This window comes from Microtus pennsylvanicus, chromosome 4 (genome assembly GCF_037038515.1).
Source record: "Microtus pennsylvanicus isolate mMicPen1 chromosome 4, mMicPen1.hap1, whole genome shotgun sequence".
Classification (NCBI taxonomy): Eukaryota; Metazoa; Chordata; class Mammalia; order Rodentia; family Cricetidae; genus Microtus; species Microtus pennsylvanicus.
The window spans coordinates 77,309,464-77,324,049 of record NC_134582.1 but is presented as its reverse complement, the minus strand read 5'-3'; the positions used below and the strand labels follow the sequence as shown (position 1 = coordinate 77,324,049).

Genomic DNA, 14,586 nt, shown 5'->3' with positions numbered 1-14,586 from the left:
GATTAAAGGTGTGTGCCATTATGGCTACTGAGATTAAAGGTGTGTGTTACCATTATCTGGTCTGTAGGGCTAACCAGTGGGACTGTTCTACTCTCAGATCTTCAGGCAGTCTTTGCCTTTAATCCCAGCACTTGGGAGACAGAGACAGGCAGATCTCTGTGAGTTTGAGACCAGCCTGGTCTACAAGAGCTAGTTCTAGGACAGGCTCCAAAGCTACACAAAGAAACCCTGTCTTGAAAAACCAAAAAAAAAAAAAAAAAAAAAAAAAAAAGAGAGAGAGAGAGAAGAAGAAAATGCTGCTGTACTCCTCCTCCATCAGGAACAGAGTTAATTTGAGTTGAAGGTAGGTGGATTAGGGGTAAGGAAGACTGTTAGACTTTTACAAGGCAGGACATTTAAGCTCTTTGGTTGTAAGCTCAAAAGAGCTGGCCTGGAGGGTGTTTCATCAGGTTGCATGGACCAAGGGCTGAAGATGCTTAGAGCACAGCTCTCTGCAATGCACAGTTGAGCTATATCACAGCTGAAGAGGCTTAACTACAGACCTTACAGTTTTTACTGGTGTGAATTAAGTCTCTGGGAACTTGGGAGATAAGATTCGTATATGTTTTGCATGTGAGACAGAGGTGAAATAGTAATGGACCTAATTTTAAGTCCTTCCGATTGTGTTGAAACCCTAACCCTCAGTAAATGCTGTTTAGAGATAGGGCCTTTTAAGAGGCAGTTAGGTTTAAATAAATTCCTGAGATTAGGGCCTTCAAAATAGTTACTTTTCCTTACATATTAGACATGGAGGCCTGCTTGCCTGGGCAAGCCTAGTGACTAGACTTCAGATCCCTGAAACACTGTACAAAGAGCGATAGCATGTCTCTGTGATCTCAGCCCTTCTGCAGTGAGATAGGAAGTGGATGCAGCCTGGAGTATGTAAATAAAGCAGAGATAAGGAGATCCTGACACACACACACACACACACACAGAGTATGCTCTGAAGACCTTATAACACACAGCAAGAGGACAGGCAGCTCTCTGTTTATGTAACAGGAAGTGAGTCTCTACTAGACAGCACATCTGTTGACACCTTGGCCCCTGGAACAAACTGTGAGAAATAATTGTGGTTTTGTTATTGTTGTTTTGCTTTGAATTTAAGCTATTCAATCTGTGGTATTTTGTTAGAGCTGTCTGAGCAGACCAAGATAAGTTGTCTTGGACTCTAAGATAGAAATCTCAGTGAAATTTAAATGAGGTATCTATTTTCTTTGTTATATAATGCTTGGTTAGGCCTAAGGGTAAATAAATATTCACAGAACCTGGTGGTTTAGCTAATCAGTTATTAAACTTCTTTTCTGTTTTCAGATGTTCAGCCTGTTGCCTATGAAGAGCCCAAACACTGGTGTTCAATTGTCTACTATGAACTGAACAACCGTGTAGGGGAAGCTTTCCATGCATCTTCTACTAGTGTGTTAGTAGATGGATTCACAGACCCTTCGAATAACAAAAGTCGATTCTGCTTGGGATTGCTGTCAAATGTGAACCGTAATTCAACCATTGAAAACACTAGGCGGCATATTGGAAAAGGTAATCTTGAATTTCTTTCCATGCCGTTGAAGGAAGTCCTTTTTTATATTTTTGTATTATCTGGGTACAGTTCATTGCAGAAGGTACTGGAAACATCCAAAAAAATCTTAAGGCATGGCTTTTGCCTCAAGTTTCAGGTTTAAAGAATGTTATCAAATAAAATGACGGTAAGTGTGGTCCTGCTCAGTTTCTGTTTCTAGTACTAGAGACCTGAAGTTCTGTTGTCTGCTTTGTCAAGTTTCCCTAACAGTCAATTAAGTCAGGGCCTAAATGAAAAGTAAGAAACATATATAGAGAGAGACTAACCAGAGTCAAGGAGATACCGTGTAGCTGCTGAAGAAGGAGGAGAAGGACCTATCAGAATCTTTCCGGTAAGCCACAGCGTTGTGGCGATACACAGATTAATAGAAATGAGTTAGATTAAGATGTAAGAGCTAGCTAGAAATATGCACAAACCACTGGCCAAACAGTTTTGTAATTACAGTTTCTGTGTGATTATTTGGGTCTGAGTGGCTGGGAAACAAACATGCGGTTTCCGCCTACAAGCCTCCACAGAAGCACACAAACAGACTGCATAGGAACATATGTGTAACTTAATCTTTTGCATGAGATAAGGTTTAAAAGGATATACACCAAAGTCAGAGCAGTGTCTACTTATGGCTAAGAAAAACTTGAGCTAATTCCTAGATATATTGAAGAAGTATTTGGTAAATTTTACTATTAGAACTATTAGTTAAATTTTACTATTAGAACTGCTTTCTCATAGTGTTTTTAAGTATATTTGTAGAAAATTTTAATTGTATTTTATTATTTTGTGTGTATGTATTTTACTATAGGTATATCTGTGCACCATATGCATACAGTGCCCTCAGAGGCCAGAAGAAGAGGGTCTCCTAGGACTGGAATTAAAGATGGTTTTGAGCCTCTTTGTAGGTGCTGGGAATCCAACGTGGGTCCTCTGCAAGAGCAGCCAGTACTCTGAACTGCTGAGTCATTGCTCCAGTTTCATAAAGGGTGAGGGGGGAGAGACGGCTTTTTAAAAGAAAGGAAAATGAGTCTGCCATTTCAAAGCTCTTTCTTATAATCCGAAGTCACATCGTATGTTTGGATTTCTGTGGGTGATGGTTGAAATGCTGTGGTCCTGTTTGTCAGCAAATGGTGGAAAACTTCACTAACTTTTATGATGATTGACGTACCAGGCGTTTCTTTGAAAGTACTCATAGAATGAAGTTTTAAAGAGCATCTTTTCTTTGGTAGAGAAACAAATGATGGTTGGAAGAGCAAACGTGGCACAGTCCCAAGATCTTTTAGTTAGGCTGATTATTTTTGGCTACTGAAGGCTGATTATTTTTGGCTACTGAAGGCCATCTAGTGGTGGTTGTTGGCATTTGTTGTGCCTTTCTAGATGCTGTGGTTCCTCCACACTTGTCTGGCTCTCTGAGGTGCTTTGCTCAGCCTCTTTCTGGTCACTTCTCTTTCAGGTGTTCATCTGTACTACGTTGGTGGGGAGGTGTATGCCGAGTGTCTTAGTGACAGCAGCATCTTTGTTCAGAGTAGAAATTGCAACTTCCACCATGGCTTCCACCCCACCACTGTCTGTAAGATTCCCAGCAGCTGCAGCCTCAAGATTTTTAACAATCAGGAATTTGCCCAGCTTCTGGCTCAGTCTGTCAACCATGGGTTTGAGGCTGTGTATGAGCTCACCAAGATGTGCACCATTCGAATGAGTTTTGTCAAGGTGAGTGGTTTGATCTCTACTATGACTTTAGTCATTGTAAATATGTACACATTATTAAAAATTACTAGATGAAGCTATCACTACTTTTGACTCAGTTTGATACATTGCAAGTGAAGTCTCAAATTTAACATTTTAACCATCTGACAGGTTATTTCATTTTATAATATACATAAAATCCTTGATAATTTTGATATTGGGTGAGGATAAAGTTTATAAAATATTTCAGTTAGCAGACTAAATTTTCGGAAAGCATTAAATATTATAATTGCATTTTGAGTGCCTCAGATTCCATGGCAGTGACCGTGAGATTGAATTATAGTGCTAACTTACTTTACTGTGGCTCAGTCCTCTTACAAAGGATTTCTAAAACCTATCATTTACTTTTTTGTTGTTGTTTGTTTTGTTTTTAGTCATTTTCAAGACAGGGTTTTTCTGTGTAGCTGTTATAGAACTCACTCTTAGACCAGACTGGCCTTGAACTCAGAGATCCGCCTGTCTGTGCCTCCCAAGTGCTGGGATTAAAGGTGTGTGCCATGCTCACCTGGCCAGAATGACACTGTCATTTACTCTTGTGGCCTGCTGTTACTGAACATTCCAAAGATTGTCTCATTAGGAAAATGTTGAGGAAGTTCCACAGTCGGCTCTGCTCCACCCTGGTGCTGGAGGGTTAGCACAGGAGAGCAGCAGCATTGTGTGTGCAGTCTGTGTGCTTGCTTGTGTTATGTTGTTGTTGTTGTGTGTTTCAGTTTTTGGCATTTAATCCCAGTCTACTGTTTCCTTGCTGCTTGTCAGTCATATGAATTTACTTTCTCTTCCCTTTTTGAAATACGGCTTTGTCTTTTATTTTCCTGTCTCTCTTCATTTCCTCTACTTCCCTGGGGCAAGGAGCACTATAAACAGAAAGACAGAATTTGATAAATCAAGAAAATAAAAAGTAAAAATTATATATATGTATTTCTGTTTTTATCTGAAAGTTACTTTATCTTATTAATTTCTCACCTTTAAGAATAATGGCTTAATGTAATTACTAGAGGAAATAAAAAACAGACAACAGAAAAAGCCCCAAACCCTGAAGACCTTTTTCTGTGAGAGATCATAGTCTATGGCCTTTGTAAAATTAAAAACATTCCAAAATATATTTGTCCCCATGGGTCTATATCAGAAATTCTGTTATTTATTAAAAGTTTATAGCTTTGAATAATGAAACTATTTTCTTTTAATAGCATGTCACATGAATGCTGATTGGTTTTCTGTAGGTGTTCAGTTTAAGTATACTTTTTGTGTTTTTACAGTTAAACTTTTATTGTAAAAGTTAATATAGACTGTTGACTGTTCAAGAGGGATTTGCTTTGCTGTCTGTTCCTTTTCAGGGCTGGGGAGCAGAGTACCATCGACAGGATGTTACTAGCACTCCATGCTGGATTGAGATTCACCTCCATGGGCCTCTTCAGTGGCTGGATAAAGTCCTTACTCAGATGGGCTCTCCTCTGAACCCCATTTCTTCTGTTTCATAGTGCAGAAGTATTCTTTTCAACTATATTTTTACTGGACTTGTTTTAATTTTAGAAGAATTTCCAGTACAGATGCTGTGAGCTGACATGGAAAAACAGATATTATTGCTTATTTTTTCTACATAATTGTGACCAACACATTTGTATTTTGTGATGAATTTACATTTGTTTGTATTCATGTTCATTGTAACTTTCAAAAGTATTGTAAACAATGTAGAGCATTTTGCCCCCATTGAGAAGTTTGGCATTGATGTTAAACTGGAACATACTTTTGTTTATTGTCCCAACTGTTTTTTACAAGGCAGTGCACCACATAATGAAGATTTTCCTGGAAGAGGGCATGGAATGTGGAAAGTCCTAGGCGATGAGTTTCTAGTCAGGTCTTTGTCCTGCCACCTTTGAAAAAGCATAGTACATTGTTTTGCAAAGACATGGTAGGAGCTTAAAGGAAACTATTGAATCTCTATTTGAAGGATACTGTGCACTCCTGATGTGTTTGGTGAAAGCAAGGTGGTGGATCTCTAATGTCATAATTGACATTTAGTGGAGCTGGTGTTTGTCAGTGTAATGTGACTCTGTGCTATATATCGTTTGTAAAACATTTCCTTTAAAATGCCTAGTATCTGTCATTTACTCAAGTTTGTCATAAGTTTTATTGAACAGTTCAGTATGTACATGGCCTTGTTCAGCTGTGTTTGCTGCTTTGGGCCAGTGTTTCAAGAACTCTAATTTTAATGTGCATTAACCTTTTCATTTTGCACTTTTATGGGTGACAGTTTTAGTGTGACCTGCGCTAGAACAGTCAGATGACCTGATCTTAGCTCTTCCCTTTACTTCCTTGGCGCTCCTTTGTATCAGCACTGCCATTTAGAGATTCCAGTTGTGCAACATGATGCTTTCCCTAGCTTTTATCTTTTAATCTAATGTATGAAGTTGTTATTCTATAGCTCCAACTAAGGTGCCTGTTAATTCCCTACAATTTTATGGGTGTTATTAATGTTGAAAGATCATATACTTAATACTATTGCTCTTACACCAGACTTTCCATACAAGGACCTATGCAGTGTGGCCATCAGGCTCTTTGGGTGGGTCCTGAGGATGAGACTCCTGGTGTGCTGGTGACCCAGTCATCAGTGGGGGTTGGGATAGCGCATTTGTAACGTCATGTAACAAAGCATGTAGACTTGTCTCTCTCAGCATCAATGCTTTGCCTTTTTCTTTTATTCTTTTAGAGCCTACCTTGATGCTAGTCTCCAGAACACCATCTTGGATGTCAATGCTCTAAGACACCCATTTAGTTCACTGTGCCTTTGGCCTTAGGGAACAGTCAGACGGACAGTTTTGGCCTGAGAATGAAGACACTACTTTGATAAAGAAAAAAAAATGACCTAATTTCCCTATCAGAACGAGAAGCTTGATTTCCTGGTGCCACTTTATTCTGCTGCTGAAAATGTTATTTTGGTTTGACTTTTTATAATGCCCTTTCTGCCGTTATGGGGAAAACAGCTTTTTGGGGGGTGGGGGAGGCATGAGTCCCCTTGTTTTCTGTGTCATTATTTATTGCCTTTCAGAGTGTAGCCATTGGGTGGCTTCATTCCTTCCAAGAAGTGCTTTGCTGGGCCTTCAGTAGCTTGAGCCTTCATGGCGCAGTCTTTAGAGTAAGTTTGCAGGTCTCAAGTTGAATGACAGGTACCCGTCAGTGAGCTCTGCTGAAGTCTGGAAACAAGTGCCTTGCTAGTTCCTTTGTTCGACAGTGAGTTGGTTATGTTTGTCCACAGTCATGTCACGGCCCTCCGGGTTGCAGGGTTCTGTGTGAATGGTAGGACTGAAGCTCTTAGCTGTCCAGAGTTTCATGGAGAAGTCCAAACCTATTTCCTAAAAGTTGTCAACATCACATCTGTGTCTGTAAATGAGAAGTGCAGTCTGTCTGCCTGCTCCTGTAATGTCTAAGGACATACTTAAGGTCTGTGGGTAGGAAAAAAAGTGCGCAAAGCAAGTGCAGAACTCTGGCCTGCAAGAAGCAGTTCTTGTAAAGAAGCCGTTCAGAAGGGTGTGGCTGTTTGGCATTTGTGAGGAATGCTTGTCGTCAGACCCAGAGCAGCAGCCATACACCTCTCTGTGATGAGTCTCCTGCAGCCCTGGACTGGCATTGACCCTGCTAACTTGCTGAGAGTGGCCTTGAGCTTCTGATCCTTCTGTGTCTACCTCCCAAATGCTGGGGTGACAGATGGCCACTTTTGTACCCGTCTTTGTAGTGTTGAGGATCAGACTCAGGACTTTATGCATGCTAGGCGAGTGCTCTACCAACTGAGTGACATCTCAAGTTCAGTGACCACATTTTTAGTGTGCAAAATATATTAATATATGCCAGATAAAATGACAGATTTGCAAATAATGAAAATTGCCTTCAGTTTGGTGAATTCTACAAATGGTAGAATCAAATCTCAGTCATGGAATACAGCAACAAGATGCATGTAGGAAAAAGCATGGCCTGAGGAGGCCATTTGACTGGTCCGTCTGCAGGGTAGCATGACGGCCTGGCTGTTGTTACCAGACTAAACTGAGGAGGCCGTTTGACTGGTCCGTCTGCAAGGTAGCATCTGGATTGCCAGCGTGAGACCACTATTAAGATTGCTAGATACACACTTCAGCCAGCTACACTAATAATGCAGGTAGGGAATGTGCCGGTGTTAACGTGTGGACACCCTTGGGGGTGTAAGTGGCAGTGACATTGCCATACGAGATGTACTGTCGAAGTGAACACTGGGACTGCCTACGAGGACCTGCGGAATATTTCCGTCCCTGGCCAGTAGTGCCCTCGTGAGGAGAGACACCTCATGAAACCGAGTCGGGGGTATGGTGTGCCCGTGTTGCTGAGAGCACCGCGGTGGCACAGGCCCTGTCCTCATGCCTTTCTAGCCATTTCCCTGGAGCACTTGGATCGTCTTCCTCTTCTCACTTCAAGTTTTGTCTCCTTTTGATTCCTAATTCTTAAAAATTACTGGTTTTTAAAAATTTATTTCCTTGGGCTTTTGTTGTTTTGAGACATAGTTTCTCTATATAGCCCTGGCTAACATGGAAATTACTGTGTAGGCTAACCTCAAACTTGAAGTAATTCTCTTGCCTCTGCAGTTCTGGGGTTACAGGCACATGGCTCGGTACAGTGACCTCTGATGGTTTTTAGAGTTCAGCCTCAAGTGATGGTGTGCATTTAGACCTGTTATCTTTAAAGTGCTCTGAACCCCTTCTTTGTCTACCAGGTAAATCCTCTGCTATCTGGGGTCTCGGTAAAAATGTATGTTCTCAGTATACACACAGCTAAATAACAAAGCAGCTTTAATGTAGGTGACTTGTGGTTTTAGAAGCGTTTCTTGGTCTTAGGGGAGGGGATTTTCCTAAGCGGTGGTTTGTAGGGACCCCGATACTAAGGAGAATAACCTCTTGAAGGTAATCTCCGGTGCGTGGCTGTTTCCTTACAGTGGTAGGGGTTTCTCCTTTGGAATGTGCCAGTTCTTAGAAGTTTTGTTTAATAAGATGCATGTATAGGAAGTGAGCATTGAAGGCATTTGTTCTACACTAACAGTTTTCTGTCTGCTGGACGGACACTTAAACAGTTCTGTAGACTGTTGGGCTGCAGTGGAGTGTGTGCTGATAATGGCCAGCAGTGGTTAGCAGTGGCCTCAGTGGTGGAGCACTTCTCTGGCAGGCTAAAGCCCTGTGTTTAGTCCCCAGCACTGCATAAACCAAACAGCTCTCAGATGCACCAGTACTGTAACTGAAGTGACCACCCACAACTGGATGGTGTCAGAACCAAGGACAACGGAGTCTTAGCGACATCCTAAAAAGTGAGAATCCATGTTAGAACGCTCAGCCGGTGACTGTTGCTGCTCAGTGATGACCTCGTCCCCTGCCAGGATCCAGTGCTGGAGCATTGGACCTTTTAAGAGGAGTTTGTGTCCTTGTCCAAGTGAAAATCAGCATAAACAGTTACCATTTAAGGATTTGTTTGAAGTGCTCTTCTTAAAAATCCCCGAATTTTGTGTGCAGATGGGACACCTGCTGGCTCCCGCCCCGCTGTGGGTCCTGTTTGTTACTGTGAACTGGTGTTAGCCATAACTGCGCTCCAGTTAGGCCAAAGAGTCAGTCCTAAGTTCTTTTGAAAGGTTTATTAGAGTCGGCTGTCGTCTTCTGATGCCATTGGCAATGCTGCTGCTTTGGCATTCTATGGAGCTAAAGTATGGGGATCGTAAGTAATGATTGTTGGGCCGTGGCACTTTAGCATGCCTGGTTAAAGTTGCAATCTGAGTTTACTTACTTAAATTTGGGTAGGAATATAGTCATGGAGAACGAATAGCTGGTGTGTCCCTGCCTTTTCCAAGGAAGACCTCTCCCGTGTGGATGGTGGAGAGCAAGAGCCGACGGCTGCACTGTGGTCTGCTTGCCTGCATTGGGCCTGATTCCCTTCATGTCGTAGGAGATGAAACTTAGCAGCATGCTTCAATTCTGCTCCTTTTTGATACTTACAAAAATGTATTAGGTTTTACTATGTTGTGCTTCTCAAAGCCATAACTATTAAGCAATTTGTTTTGCATATTGTTTGCTAATACTTTATTTTAATAAACCTCAAAATGTGCTTGTGGTGTCTGTTTTTGTTTATTTTCTGGTTCTCTGTCCTAATTCATGATTCACATAGTAGTGATCTAAAGAGGGCGAGGTTTTCGTTGATGCAGAATGCTCAGTGCTGTGGACAGGAGGTGCATAGACCACACGCGCCCTCTAACCACGCACGTGAACTTGACTTGGAAAGTTTTGTCCATTTTGTTTGAATGGGAGTTGCTGTCTTGTTCCTTTTTGTGCCTTGTTTTGAAGAACGATTGAGGCCTATTCTGGGGTGTTTTAGTTTAGTCAGTGTGTTCTAGATCTGTCCTCTAAGTGACGGGCTTGCCTAGCAGAGTTGGCTATGTAGTGTGTGCCTGGCTGTATTTTAGTCCTGGGCCTATGGCTCTGCACTCCTCAGCAGGATGCTTAGTTACTCTGTGCCTCAGATTCTGCAGCTATAAAATAGAGTTCTGCTTCATAGAAAAATTAAGTGAAGCAGTACAAATCAAAGTATTTAGGCTACTGCTTGGGATAAAATAATTCATTAAAATTACCTGTTAAGTCTTGTTACTTTGACTTCAAGCAACTATTTCTAATACTATTGAACCTTGACCCTGGTTGATAAACTTGGTCAGTGGTCTTCATAATGAGCTAACTAAGCTAAAAAAAAAACCTTTTAAAAGTTTATTGTGTGCATATACATGTATGAGCACTCATGTCATAGTGTACTAATTGAAGTCAGAGAAGAACCAGGATTCTCTCCCACCATGTAGATCCTAGGGGTCACACTTAAGTCCTCAGGCTTGGCAGCCTGTGCCTTAGCCCTTTAGCCCAGCTTAGATCGTTTTTTAAAATTTTTCTCGTTTTCTTTTTTTTGGTAACTGAAGGCATACTAGCTTCTATGATCCTCCCTCTGGAGTGTGCTCCCGTGACATGAAAACCATGGCCAGAAGGAGAAAACATTAGATTCTTTACCCCAATAGAATAATCTTAAAAGGACACAGCATTCTTCCAGCCTAAGTCTTTCCTTTTCCATTTTGCTGCCTTAAAGATTAAGGGAGTGGGGTAGTAGGAAACTTTGAAGACAAACTGTAGGCGTCTTGATCTCCCCTGGACTTAAAGGTATTTAGATGGGAAAGGGTGATAGGATTTTGGCTGGTGTTTAGGCCTCTCCAGGTTGTATTGAGAGGGAAGTGATGTGTGGCTCCTGGGGAGAGGAATGTCCGGGAGCAGTTAGTGGGTTCTTATGTAGAGATGGGTTTTGTTTGTTTTTGTTTGAACCAAAGTCTCACATAGTCGTGTAGCCAAGGGTGACCCTGAGTCCTGTATCTCTTGCCTCTAGTTCCTGAGTGCTGGGCATACGGGCTTGGCCCACCAGGCAATGTCTGTCAAACCCAGGACATTGTGCGTGTTAGGCAGATGCTGCCTCTGCTGGGCTATGACTCCCCTAGATTGATTTTACAGAGTTCCTTTTACTTTGCCTTAATCTCTCGCCCCTTCTTCATTCCATAAACTTTACTCACCTCATTTTAAGGATTTTATTTATATTTTGGATTTTCGAGACAAAGTTTCTCTGAAGTTTTTGGTGCCTGTTCTGGAAATAGCTCTTGTAGACCAGGCTGGCCTTGAACTCACAGAGATCTGCCTGCCTCTGCCTCCCAAGTGCTGGGATTAAAGGCATGCGCCACCACTGCCCGGCAAGGATTTTATTTTTTATTTACCCAAGGTGAATTCAGAATTTTAACAGCCCAGAAAAGCACATGGTAAAACTCGCAGACTAATAGCTAACCACTGCACACTTAGGCATACGCCCTTCTTATCTGTTCAGGTAGTCACTCACCATTGGTTCTCTGCTTCCTTCGACAGAGTCCTAGCTAGTCATGGGTGAGACTGTGCGTGTGGCGGGGCTATGTTCATGGGTATGAAGATGTACACTCACCGCACAGGTCTAAGTATAAATGTATAACTGAAATGAAAATTTCTCATCTGAGCCGAAGGTCATCTGTCAAACCCCCAACAGCAGGCACGAAAAGGCTCTTTTTGACTTGTAGTCAGGATTGTCCAGGAGATTCCCAAAACATTACAGGCTATTGCTGTGACCACTTAGCTGTGTCAGCGCTTGTGAAGGCAGACCTGCATCCTCTGCTGGAGCAGTTCCCGAATGTGGAGTCTGCTGTGGGACTTGTTGACAATATTGAAGCTAGCTGTGATTTAATGCTAGAGGTAACCTTTTGTATAACGTAGTAAGACAGTTTTGAGTTAAATTGATTCTAGCCAGCATCATTAGAGCTCTTCACCATATCTCAGAGGGAAATTCAGCTAAGAAAGCATAGCTCTTAATCTGTTCCTCTTCTTTGAACCCTTGGGCCTTTGCCCTGATGTAATCAGGTACCTGGAGCTGTTGCTTAGCTGACCTTAAAGTGTGTGTATGTATATATATATAGCCGTTGAGCTGGTATTTTCACCTTTTGGCATTTGGTGTTCTCTCTGAGAAAGTAAAAAGGACAAGAGACCAGAAGAGACACGTATGCTCCTATTTTAGAGCCTGGAGGTGAATGCATTCTGATCTATTGTATTCTGGCTCTGGCCAGGAAGGTTCTCCCCAACCCAACCATTGCATGGAGGGAAGGCCTCTGAGAGCTGGATTAGGTTTAGTTGGTAGAGGTTATGTGAGTGACGGAGCCCTGGACTTGGGCAGCTATTGAGTACCATACAGGTATGTCAGCATTAGTTCAGAAGTGTAACAGCAGTCCACGATTAATCTCACACTTCTGCAAAATGTGCCTTTCATTAGCTTAGAATGGGTTAAGCCAGCTGAGGGATGCTAGCAAATGTGGAGAAAATGCAAACACCGACGTGAACTCGGCTGCAGAGAGGCTTCAGAGACATGGTCCCATGTGGTCTGCCTAACACGCTGCAAGCTGTCACCTCCCTCCTTCATACACCTGTGTTCCCTTTGCACAACCTGCCTATTTTCTGACCTAGATCAACATAATTCACCTAATATTTAAGAACTGTTATGTGGGTATACAGAGAAAAACCTTCCTTGCACATTCTCATTGATGGAGACACCAGACAAGGTAAACAAAATGTATGTTTACTGGCAAGTTCTAAGGAGACATGCTGGGAAGGGAGGGTGGGGAGGAAGGAATTACAGCTGTGGGTATGGCAGCCTGGAAAGAGCTCACTGAAAAGCTCATTTTGGGTTAAAGTTCAGGAAGGAGTGAGGAAGTCAGTGTGTGACAGAGATTGAACATTTTTATTTCAGGCAGTTGAGAAAGCATGGGAGCGACGTTGCTAAGATCTGTCCTTTCCTGCAGGAAGTGGAGCGTTGTAAGCAAAAATAGGACATGTACTAACATGTAAGTTCTGTACTCCATCTCCACAGACGATAATAATAATAACTCAAGTGTTACGTACACAGGAGATAATAATATAATAACTCAGGTGTTAGACAGGAGATAATAACTCAAGGGTTACGCACAAGAAGACAGGAAATGCTAGTTGCTAACACCAGATTGCCACCCTGGGAAACGGGCTGCTTGGAAGATGAGTCGGCAAGGGAGAGTTCAACTCTGTTTTGTCAGATACAGGTTTTGTTTCAAGTGAAGAATCAAAGATAAATGCACCAGTAAAACTCGCCTTCTGTTTCAAGGTGTAATTAACCAATGCCCACCAAGTGCCTGTTCTGTGCCTTGAATGCTAGGCATCTAGAAGAAGCGGTGAGCAAGACAGATGTCTTGATCTCAGATGACTGCATGCAATTGTGGGGAAGAAACAGGCTAATTATAGTCATGTCGTAACTCGTTAGGGACTTGAGAGGAGGAAACATTTGAGTCTGGAGTCAAGGTCAGAATACACTGAGTTTGAAATGACCACTTCCAGAGTGTAGAATGAGGTAAGAAGGCCAAAGGGAGATGGACGGTGGAGAAATGGGCAGTGATGGGCTTTCATGAGTGACTGTTGGGTTCAGCTGCATTAATATCCTTGTAAGTCATCTTCCCGATGACTGGGCTCGCCGAGAATAGAACCGATCCATTTGGGGAGCTCAGGCATGTCCTTTTTGTCAAAGATTAGACAACAGGACAAGAAGACATTGGCCAGAGGGAAGAGAAAGCAGTGTAATGCAGACGGCTCCTAGGGATTAATGGGTTTCAGATTCAAGAAGAGTATGGGGAAGTGAGGCCAGTTGTGGGCCAGAAGGGTGCAGGCCAAGTCTTTCAAGAGAAGGAGAAGCCATTAAAGTACAAGCAGGGCCTAGAAGCAGATGCTGCAATCAGGTACACGTGATTGGAGGTAGATGAAAGGGCTGTAGGGCTTTGAGTTTGAGGGGCAAGAGTGGAGGTGAAGGATCTGATGGGGTAGAAGAGCGTTTAGCAGATAGTATGAGCATGCTAGCAAGTGAAATGACTACCCTGCTTTTTTATATTAACCTTGGGTAGTTAATACGGAGATTGAGACTCCTGAACAACCCTTACCCTGAGATAGAACGGTGATGGGTCTTACGCTGGGTTTTTCTGTAAGATGCCCTGCTGGGGTGCAGAGCAGCCCAGCTGTGGAGGGGAGGGTCCTCTGAGGAGCACAGAAACCCCCCGAGAGTAGATGAGGCTCAGCCAACTCTGACTTTGGCAGACCTGCTGGAAGTGCAGACCCTCTATCTACCTGTGTCCCACGTGGGTGAGAAGACAGCAAGTCTCGTGGAAAGCAGTCCGTCTGTCCTGTAAGTACTTCTGGAGTCAGCATCCCGATTAACCACAACAATAGCCCACATTCAAGCACTTCCGACATCTCCAGCATGAGCTGATCACTTGACCTGAAATGTCTGTGTTGAAAATCCCACTAGGTAGGAGCACAGATGTGATCCGGGTATAGAGTATGTGATCACATTCAGATCACCAACTGACTCCAGAACATGGTCCCATGGTCCCTATTATCGTCTCTCCCTGGTTCCCATTATCTACAACCCCATACCCTCACCCCTTCTTACCCTGTCAGAGTATCTTTTTGATAATGCTTTTGCTTCCCGTGGCTCTTTGAGCAGGGGAGCACAAACACTCATGACATGGTGTTTCCATTACAACTTGGGATTAGGATAGCAGCAAGGTCTAGCTTCTAGATAGCCACATGTCTTAAGCGTGGGCTGCCCAAACAAAACACCATATTCGA

General features: G+C 42.7%; 1 protein-coding gene across 3 annotated transcripts in view; it reads left to right on the top strand.

Annotated features, from left to right (window-relative positions):
• Nucleotides 1-9,454, top strand: part of Smad5 (SMAD family member 5) — a 44,470-nt gene extending 35,016 nt beyond the window's left edge. For 2 of the 3 annotated variants that reach the window (XM_075969470.1, XM_075969471.1), the window contains exons 5-7: nt 1,351-1,572; nt 3,054-3,310; nt 4,681-9,454. In XM_075969470.1, coding sequence (XP_075825585.1) covers nt 1,351-1,572; nt 3,054-3,310; nt 4,681-4,824 — 623 coding nt within the window. In that variant the 3' untranslated portion in view covers nt 4,825-9,454. The remainder of the gene's footprint in view (nt 1-1,350; nt 1,573-3,053; nt 3,311-4,680) is intronic. The other variant, XR_012910350.1, reaches the window with a different exon arrangement.
• The last annotated feature ends 5,132 nt before the right edge of the window (nt 9,455-14,586 follow it).